At 34.4% G+C, this 10793-nt stretch overlaps 1 protein-coding gene across 2 annotated transcripts in view; it reads right to left on the reverse strand.

The window, feature by feature from the left end:
* Positions 1-6671, reverse strand: part of LOC149565213 (RNA-binding (RRM/RBD/RNP motifs) family protein) — a 58819-nt gene extending 52148 nt beyond the window's left edge. For both annotated transcript variants that reach the window (XM_089818764.1, XM_089818763.1), the window contains exons 1-2: positions 6564-6671; positions 4543-4727 (exon numbers count right to left, since the gene is read on the reverse strand). In XM_089818764.1, coding sequence (XP_089674890.1) covers positions 4543-4626 — 84 coding nt within the window. In that variant the 5' untranslated portion in view covers positions 4627-4727; positions 6564-6671. The remainder of the gene's footprint in view (positions 1-4542; positions 4728-6563) is intronic.
* Positions 6672-10793: the final 4122 nt, after the last annotated feature.

Consider the following 10793-nt stretch of genomic DNA (forward strand, 5'->3'; position numbering starts at 1 on the left):
TAAAAGTATGCTTTCTGACACTTATCTTGCATGGATCGGGTCTGATTCTAAAAAAAAATCAGCTTAATATTATGCTTATCAGTTGCCCTCTGCTAGTCAATCTAAAAATGGAGTTTGAAAGGTTATGTTGAAACAGATGGTTTAAAATGAAATTGATTTGGTTTTTTAGTTGCATGACAGTTATATCCAACTGTTTCAGTTTCTAAGAGGAAGCAGCTCGAACTTGGAAAGAATTGTTTGCACAGTTCTTTCTATGCATGTATTTATTATTGTGTTGTAGATAATTGATAAGATGACACAAATATTCTTGCATGTCATTCTGATAAGTTTTCACTTTACATTATTTATTGATATAGGATTCATGGCTTTGACAGATGCGGCAATTCATGATTGCCCATGTGGTGCTGGGCCGTGCCATTTAAAAGTGTCAAGCACAAAGAAAAATCCTGGGGGCCAGTTTTGGTGTTGTCCCAAGGGGAAAAAGGTTATTAATGACATGTTATATATTGAATGTTTTGTATTAATGACATGTAATCTCTTTAGTAATGTGTATTTTGTATTGTAGGGGAATGATGCTTGCGGATATTTCATGTGGGTTGATGTTCGCTCTACAACTGTACATAATGAAGGAGATGAGTGGAAAATGTGTAAAACACGAGAGGTGGTCAGGGCTGACATTGGTTCAATGACGAAAGCTGAAAAATATGATGAAGGACGTGAGTGTCAAATGTGTAAGGTACAACATGAGTGTAAAATGTATAAGGCGCAAGAAGCTGAAATAGTCTTTTTGCGTTGCCTTGTATGCTGCCTTCTATGTGTAATTATTGGCCTCCTATTCTGCATTGTATATTACAACCTTATGCAACAATGAGTTTAATAAAGACAAAAGTTTACTACATGTTTTATGAGTTACCTCGATCTCATAATTTTGTATACAGATATTTGACAAGTTTTATGTAAATGTCACAACAATTTATAAATTAATGAAGTTTTTGGAGTACATATTTTCCATGTGTAGCATTGTTTTAGTGACAATAAATAAAATGACTCTAAAATCATGTCAAGTGCAAGATACATTTTTATCACATTTTAAATCATGCTAAAATGATGGATTTAAAACATATTTCATTCATATTGAAATTTAAAAATTAAAAAAAAATTGCTTATTCTAGTCGGTATTCCAATTCCAGAAATGTGCAACCAAACGGTGAAAATGTGTATTCTCATAATGAATTCTTGGTGAACCAAACGGTCCCAAATCAAATCCTCAAAACAGTAAACTGGATTTCAAATTCCAGAATCCCAAATCAAGGTTTCTGAATGCCAATTCTCGAATCATATTCCAACAACCAAACGGGCCCTAATAGACCATGGGAGTGTGTCAGCATGGACTCCATTGTAGGGTTACCAAAAGCAAAGCAGGGTTGTGATAGCATGTATGTTGTGGTAGACAAGTTTAGCAAAATGGGCCATTTTATACTTTGTAAAACTACTCATGATGCTAGCCATATTGCACATCGATTCTTTAAAGAGATTGTGAGAATCCATGGACTACCCCTAAGCATTGTGTCAGATAGGGATATCAAATTTATGAGTCATTTTTGGAAAACATTGTGGAGTAGGTTGGGAACTAACCTATCTTTTGGTTCAGCTTACCACCTTCAAACTGATGGCCAAACTGAGGTGGTTAATAGGGTGTTAGGTAACTTGTTAGGGTGCCTAACTAAAGAATATGGTCAAACATGGGATGTGGTTATTCCTCAAGCAGAGTATGCATATAATAATAGTGTGAACAGGACAACAAGTAGGAGCCTGTTTGAGGTTGTTTATGGGATGCATCCAAGGGGTGTGTGTAAACTTAGAGATCTTGGAGCTATGGGTATAGTAGTGGTCATGCTCAAGACTTCACTCAAACCATGAAAGAGATTCAAGAGCAGGTGAAGAGAACTATACAAGAGACTACACAAAAATTAAAGGCTAAGGTGGATGAGAAGAGGAAGGATGTCTAGTTTGCAGTAGGTGATTATGTCATGGTTTATTTGGATAAGTCTAGGTTGTAGAAAGGAGTGCCTTCTAAGCTACAGATGAAGAGAGTGGGACCATGTAAGATCTTAGCCAAGTATGGGGCTAATGCATAAAAAGTGGATCTACCTAATGATTTGATCATCTCGTCTGTCTTCAATGTGGCAGACTTGGTCAAGTTCAAGGGACCTTTAACTGAGATGGACAGGAACAGCAAGGAGGTTGGCAAGGATGTAGAACCTGATGTCTTACCTCCCAAGATGCAGCTCGAGGCAGACAAGGTGTTGGATTCAAGGGTCAAGAAGACTACTAGACACAAGGTGTACATGGAACACCTCATAGAGTGGAAACATAAGAAAAAGTCAGGGACAACTTCGAGCAAGGGGTTGAATGACTACCTCAAACGGTTGGGACATGGGTGTTGGACCTATATAAGGCCTCCATCAACCTGTGACAAGAGTTGGTGAACATTGGAAGTAAGTTTGATTAACAAGCAAACTGAATTACTGAGTAATTTTACCACAGTCGGAGCATTTTAGCTTGCATTTGTAAATTAATGGATTGAACTCTGCATTGTAGCTTGTGCATGAGTTAGTAGTTGTAATTTCCTCATTTTGTGCATGGTTATATATGTTGTTTAGAACTTCAGTTTCATTTCATTGCATTTTGTAAATTCTTTTGTTTTGGCACTGTCGCTGGTTTGAACCAGGCAGTTTTTGGTTATGGGGTCATAGCTCACATTCCCACCATGACATCTGTATGGTTCATTAGGATTTGTGAGATGACTCCTTGTACATTAAGTGTGCAAAAGCTTGGGCCCTGGAAAGCAAGCTTGTTAGTTTTACAGTGATGCCCTAAGCAAGCCAAAGCAGCATGGTTAGGGATCACAGAGGTTGCAAGAGTAATTTGGTGGATTGAGTGCATTCATTGCTTCAGTCTGAGCCTGTGGAGAGGTGGTTGCATGTGTGAGGAAACCCCATGCCCAAGGAGAAGTCTTGGTGACAAGTTTTAATAGGTGTTTGAACAAACCCTTGAGAATGCTGTCAGCATATTGGTGAAACCCTTGTTTTTAGGCTTAATTCTGCAACCCACTATACAGACAGGCTGGGGAAGTGAGACCAAGTAAATTTGAAAGGTCTTCCAAAAGGGTGTCAGAATATGGAGTTTGTTTTCCACCTTGTTAAGCAAGTTTTCGAGTTATAAGCCAAAAGGTGTGTTTAGAGGCCTAATTCCTTGTAGCCCTATTAGGCCTTGTTTGGAGCAAATTCTTGAAATCGACAGGGATTTCTTTGCATTTTCAGTTGATGAGCATTGGAATGGATCCAATGCCCTAGAAACAAACCTTCACTCTCCATTGTTGGGTAGTTTTGATCATGTTTGAGTACTTGATGTGGATGATCCAAGAAGACATCCATGGAGCATTGGTTGGGTTGGGTGTATTTCATTGTTGGTGTGGACAAGTTGAAGAAGGGGAGGATTTGGAATAGGATCCTTCTGAGCTAGGGTTAGTAGAAGCACCATAATAGGCTAGAGAGTGGCCTAGAGAAGACCCTACATCAGAGATATTTTGTTAGACCAGCCCATAAGGGATGTTTATTCAACCTTGGGTCAGCCAATGGCTTTCATGTTCAATGTCAAATTTACTATTGGCACATTAGATAATCATCTATAGTCCACGAGGTTTCCTTAACTTGCCATTTATAAATGTTATCATACCATATCCCAGTTCTGCTTCTATCAATATATAATAGTATAAACAACCCATTGCGTAAATACTTTTCGTAACATTTCCCTGGTTCAACAATCAATGGTAACTATTTTCTATTTTGCTGTTCAACAATTTTGGTCGTGAACATGGTGATAAATGGATTGTACGCAGTCTTTGTTAACTGTGGGAAGTAATGGGTTCAAATAAAGGACTTTTTGCCACTTTAAAAAATTGTAAACCAGCGGAAGGTTAAACGGCAGTTTGCATCAGATTGATTAACTGTCTACCCGCAAATTTCTTGCAAATGTGAAATACAGTAGAAAATCAATTTCAAAAGAAAGGAATGATAGAGGAGTATAAGTTTTAATTCACTGAATCAAATATAGATAAAAGCATCAAACTACACCTTGACACTAAACCCTAATCAATAAAACAGCCATAGGTTTTTGAGGACTTGAAGATTCTACAATTTGCAAAAGTTATAAAATCAACTAAGGCAAAAATGAATCATCTACAGCACTCAATTAAATGCATATCAAAAGTTTAAATACATGTTCCCAGCCACTCCTACGCATAAAGGATTATAAATAAGTTGCACAATCACTCATATAATAAGAAGCAATTCAACTCTCCAATTGAAAGAACGAGATATTATCCTGAATTAAAAAAAATCAAGATCAATATGGGTTAACATGTTCTCGAAGAATTGTATTACAAACATTCAAAGCTACTAAAGTCTCCAACACAAGCGAGAGCATATTAACTTCTAAAGCAGACGTAAATGCCAAGGTAGATGAGGTATTGTTGTTTACTTGATTTGGCGAGGGCGGAGAATCATAAACCAATTCTTTCATTTCCTCTTCAAATCTCTCGAGCTCGCTAAGCAAATTCGTCATTGTTATCAGCCCTAGCTAAACCTTGAAATCCTTAGGAAACCCCAAATGGGAAATCCAATCAAAATCAATATTTACAGGAACGACCCAATTGATATGTCAACCTGCCAATCAAAACCCACATGCAGATTTGCTCTAAATCACCGGCATAAAAATCAATTCCAAGTCGACGTCTAAGAAAAAATCCTTCAAAATAAATACTGGCTGATTGGAAAACATTGAATGAGCCATTTAGTGAAATTAAATAACCAATTACAGATCTAGTGAAACTGAAATTAGTGTAGATCAATGTTCATGTATGTATATAAGTCATTAATTCCGCATAAATTCTGTAGCTTTTAAAAATTTCTCTTCAAAAATTATGGGAATAAGCTTTATGGGATGTAGCTTTATGAATAGTTGTTTCAATCTGAAAAGAAGCATCTAGCAATGCATGAAATAGAGAACAATATTCAGCAGACATAATAATAAAAGTGCATGTAACATATGACATAATAATAAAACTGCATGTAACATATATTAACTTGCTCTAGAAAACATTGAACAAGCGAAGGGAGTGTTAATGCTTAGGTGACGGCAGGTGGATATGACGTTCAGTTTTCATCTTCTTTGTGCTTATTGTAAGTGTTTCTGGTCAGAAGTTGTGAACTGTTTTTTTCACTAGTTGGTTGCTGCTTACACATTATGTGGCTATTTGTGAACAAAGAACAATATTTAATTTACTATCTGTTACGATAATGTACAGTAGGTTAGCTATAGTTTTGATTAATGTCACTTGAAACTGGTGGATAAGAGGTTATTTCACAAGGGTAGGGATCTTTGTAAAGAAAGATTTGCCTCAAAATAAATTTGAGGTCTCCCCTGTCAAGTTTAACTAGGCCCTCGAAATTACATCGAGATGTGTTAAATATATAGTATTACAACCTAACTTTTCAGCTGCAACTCATTTTTAATTTTTGATTGTTAAATGAAACTGGATAGAAGATCCATGTCAAGTTAGAATCTACTGGGACTAGAGGATTATTTGATTATTATAGCTCTAGCAACTTTTGGGATGGTACGCTGTGAGATGCACTAAGTGTAGCAAAGGTAACACGTTATTGGGGGATAAGAGGCTTCATTGCTGGATTTGTGTTGATTTACATTTAATTTAAAAATTGAGCTTGTTAGATTTTAGTTCTTAAATGTCTACTCCCTTGATATTTGAGCTCTTTAGTTCAAAGCATATCTGAAGAGTCTGATTACCGTAGGGACTGCACATAAACCCCCCCCCCCCCCCCAGCCACGAGAGATATTGTTGACACATGTTATGGAAGAATGCAGGATCGATCACCCAATATGAAAAGTCGTAATAGCCAATAGTTTCATCTCTCGCACATTCCAGAAAGAGATTTTTTTTATTGATAAATTAAGCATATCCACAATGAATGCAAAAATTTTTTGTAAGAGCTGAGGCGTTACAATTTGCTTGGATACTTTGGAATTTGTTTATAAAAATAAAATTAACAGGCTTAGGACATCTCCTGCAGTCTACAAGCAGAGGTGGCCTTACGCTAAGAGTTAACAGGGGAAAAAATGCAAGTAGAGAAAATTAAGAGAAGAAAAGTGGCGAACATTTCTTCTGAAAACGGCTAGCGTTCAAAAGGGTACCAAGAACAAATGATGAAAAACTGCTCGCTCAGAGGACCTCAAAGCCGAGGAAATAACTCAGTGATTTAAGAGGCAAAAGGCAAGGTTTTCAAAAACCCACATATGTGCAAATGCTTGGACATCAAAAATTTTACATTTCAAAGAAACCCAGAACAGACTGGTAGAACCTGCAATTGCCCGTAAAATATATATATATACAGAGATATAATTATAGAACCAGATTAAAAACAGCAGCTATAACGGAGAGAAGTAGGGTTTTAAAAAAAACCAGAAGACATTTGCTTTGCTACCTGTCAGTTCTGCAAACTCTTCTTCTGTTAACAATGCCAAGAGCGTTCTCCCAGCCTTCTCCGCGCAGTCCGACTGATAAATGATCGAATACAAATGGAGAGATCTCTGAATAACAAATAGTGAAAATGGTTTTTATATATTAAAATAGTAATTAAGCATTTATGTTAAATAATAAAGCCTTAAATTAATTGATATATCATTGTTAAAATAATTAAAAAGTAAATCTATAAAAATTATAATGATCATTAATACATATTGTTTATACATGAAGGCAAGCACTTATTAAATGTTATTTGTTGACAATGTATTGAAATGTTTGGATAGAGTATTTTTTTTTAATCTTTCTATGTTTGAGTAAGTCAAATGGAGAACTAGAAGTCTAATGTTCTTAGTTAAATCAATATTAAATAAGATTCATGATCCTAATACTATGAAAAAATGAGATGTATTAATTTGAAGTAACAAAAAGGAAAAAGTAGAAGTGTTAACTATTTTTCATGTATTCCACTCATAGTAAATCTTACAAAGAAATATAGATAAAAATTAAAAAATTAAAAAAATTAAAAAATCAATATATTACACAATATTAAAAAAAAAAGAATTAAGTTATATGAAATGTATAAATAATAATATCTTTGTTTGAATATTTTATAGAAATTATATTTATTACATTAAATTTGTAAGTATTGTATTAAAATTATTTATTAATAATTTTACACATTATACCTAAAATAATTAAATAAACTCATATTTCATCATTTCAGAATAAAATTAGTATAAAAATTATGAAAAAACATTAGTTACAAGATTTGCTTAATCAAATGTAAAAAAAAAGAGATAAAAAATGGAGAAATCCAATTGAAAATAATTGAAAATTGTTAATTTTGATTGCGTGTTACCAATTTTGGAAAAAAAGTGGAAATTACATATTCTTGTATCATATATATAGTTTTGTAGTTCCAAAAAACACATTATTTCAATAATGAATATGTACGAGTCCAACCAAAAATCATATTTTACCGATAAGCATGGAATAAATGTTTGTCAAAGTGTCTTAAATGCATGTCAGAACTTTGGTGTTGTAGATAAATTAATTAACCGTTGTCGGACCTGGTTTAATTTTCTGAACTTTTGTTAAGAAAAATACAATTAAAGTCAGGAAATTACCCTTCAACTAATCAAAAAAATAGAATTAGTATGTTATAATAGATTTTAAAATTCAACTTTAGAAAAGTATGAAATTGACATTGGTTTTAATTGGGGGGGGGGGGGGCGCAAACAGGAACATTAGTTCCTTGCCTTATTTAGGCAGGGGGGTAAACAGGAACATTAGAGGGACTAATAAGTATTAAAGTCCAATCTAATTAATGAGTATTTAATTTGCACCAACCAATATGCATTCAATATGTTAGTGCAAATTTATATCTCACAACTAGATCTTTCAATTTCCCCAAAATTTATGTTTTGAAAAAATAAATTTTTTGCTTGCTTAAATTATCCAGCACCAATGAAATGCCAAATAAATAATATTTTGTCTAATTTAAAAATATGTTTATAAAAGTAAACATTTTAATAAACCTAGAAAGTGGAAAAATATTTTAATTTTATTGGTCAAGTTAATATCATATTAGTATCTGCATGAATGCGTAAGTATTCCTGCCCATGGCAGGAACTAATAAATAGCGTGACTACCAGAATGAAATACTTAGATCTACAACATCGTGAAAAAAAAATGGTTGGCTTAAGAAACTAACTGCACATCAATGTGCTGAAGAGATGTGGTCGGTGAGTAGGCTTAGAATGATCAAAACATGGTTGAAGAAGTACTATTAAATCAAGTATATAATTGAGAACCTTGTAAAAAGAATTCAAAGAGATGAGCATATGGGAAAGAGAGAATAAGGGTAAACAAATAGAGAGGGAGGTGAAGGGTAGAATGAAATACAGATATAAAAGTAAAGATTGAGAATAAAGGAGGCATGAAAGTGGAAATATGGAGAGGTAATCTAGAAGGAGACAAAAATATATAATTATTGAGGGGTAGGAATAGGGAAAGGAGAAGAAGAGAGATGGCCATATAGAGAGAGGGAAACATGTTTACAAAGTAGGGGGGAGAGGAAGAAAAAGGTAGAGGAGAGGAGAGGAGAGCAGAGCAGAGTAGAGGGGAGGGGAGGGGAGGGGAGAAATAGATAGAAAGAAAGAGTTAGAAGGGGATAAAAAGGGATAAATGGAGAGGAACAAAGAAATAGGAAGAAGGGGAGGTAAAGAGATATATAGATGATGAGAATGATTGTTGATAGAGAGATGGAAACTATTGTGTTACTTTTTTCCTCCAAGAGAATATAAAGTTATAAAATAAGCATTTATATGTTAAAAGAGAGATACAAATAAACAATATTACAATTCTTTGATTTGAAGAGTGATTAATAAATAAGGATAATGAAAAAATTATTAAAAGAAGAGTTATGATTTTATTTATGAAAGGGTAAATAAATGTGACCATTTTGAATAGGTGTGTTGGTTTAGAAAATAATCCTTTAAAATGGTTATGTATGTCATTTATGGGAGAGTTGAAAAAGAAAGAAGGATATTACTCATGAAAAAACCAAAAGGAATAAAGGAGAAGATAATAAGAAAGAATTAATTTATGCAATAAGTACACAGAGTGCATAGTGAGGGTCGTGGTTGGGTGATTGAGCATTAGAGAATGGGCACATAATGTGTGTCCAACCCAAGGTGCAATGAACACCTAGGATTGTCTTGGTGAGGGTTGTGTTATTTTCATGTTGTTAAGCATGTGTTTCATACTATGAAGGTATGTGAGGTTTTGAGTAAGAATCATATCCTCCTGTGAATGCTTACTCATTTTTGAGAAGCTACGACCAACATTGATCCTCTATTTGTCCACATGGAAGAACATTTGACTTATCTCATTACACAAATCTATACCAATTATCTATTATAATTGTAAATAATAATGTTCAATGATTTAATTGATGTGGTGTACATTAAATTTAATAATGTTTATTCATCAACGTTGAATTATGTTTTCTTTAATCAATAAAAGGCAATTGTGTTAGAATTTATAGTCCAATAATATAACTAGGGGGAGTGGGGGCGCGGGGGGGGAGGTGAATTAGTTATCCAACTAATATCACAAATAACAACCTTAACTATATTAGTAATATAAACTAAAACCACAGCAAGATACTCATACAAAATAACACCAGATATGTTAACTAGGGAAACCCTTGATCAGAGGGAAAACCTCAGTGGGGATGATACCAACAAGATGATGTACTAATATAAATATTCCCTGTTAGAGGATAGACCCTGTTAGGAGTCTTTTAGAACATTCAATACATATGAGTCCTTGTTAGGAGACTTTGAATCGCTATTAGGAGATTCCAACCTTGTTAGGAGTTGTGCCAACCCTGTTAGGAGTTGTGGAAGACAATTAGACCCACTACCCAAGCAGCTTCAAGGGAAAGATCAATGAACCCACTATCCAAATGATCTCTGTATTATTCCTTGCAGAATAATAGAATTGAATTGTACTTCCTTTCTCTTTCTCTGTCCTGTCAACCAAACTTCTACTCCTTCAGATCTTGTAACCAGATCATGAATTGCACATCCAATAATCCCTTGGATCACTTACATGCATTTAGTAAGCACTCTGCTTCTTTTCGCACTTCGCACTACTTGCATCAATAGATACACGAATACCACACTTTACAATCAAGGAAAACATCTCTATAATAATTCTTTGAGTCAGCCTTGAGGCTTTCCCAATTAATTAAAATAAGATAATTAATTAATTACAATTACAATAGCATTGTCGGCTCACAGTCTATACAAAACTTCACATGTGCAATACTAAGGCTTGTGCATTCATTGACGTCATCATCTGACTGTCCTCTATCACTACCAGACTGCACATCTCTTCATTACATCTCAAATGAAAGATAGCCAAAAAGCATCAGGAACTACTTTGCTAATACTCTATCTCTGAACTGCTCTTTGTAAATCAGTTACAACTATCTTACGTCTTCAACTTAGACTCTACGTACTTAACCACATCATCAAGACATTGTGTTGTACATGTCCATAAATGTGCAAGACCAAACAATCAAACCATTGTCTGTACCATCAAGATCTCTGTATGCTACTCTACTAGTCTTTACAGAAATAATGCTATGTTGACATCAATGACAAAAATAGTCATGAAT

This window comes from Cupressus sempervirens, chromosome 3 (genome assembly GCF_028749045.1).
Source record: "Cupressus sempervirens isolate cs-2001-9-10 chromosome 3, ASM2874904v1, whole genome shotgun sequence".
Classification (NCBI taxonomy): Eukaryota; Viridiplantae; Streptophyta; class Pinopsida; order Cupressales; family Cupressaceae; genus Cupressus; species Cupressus sempervirens.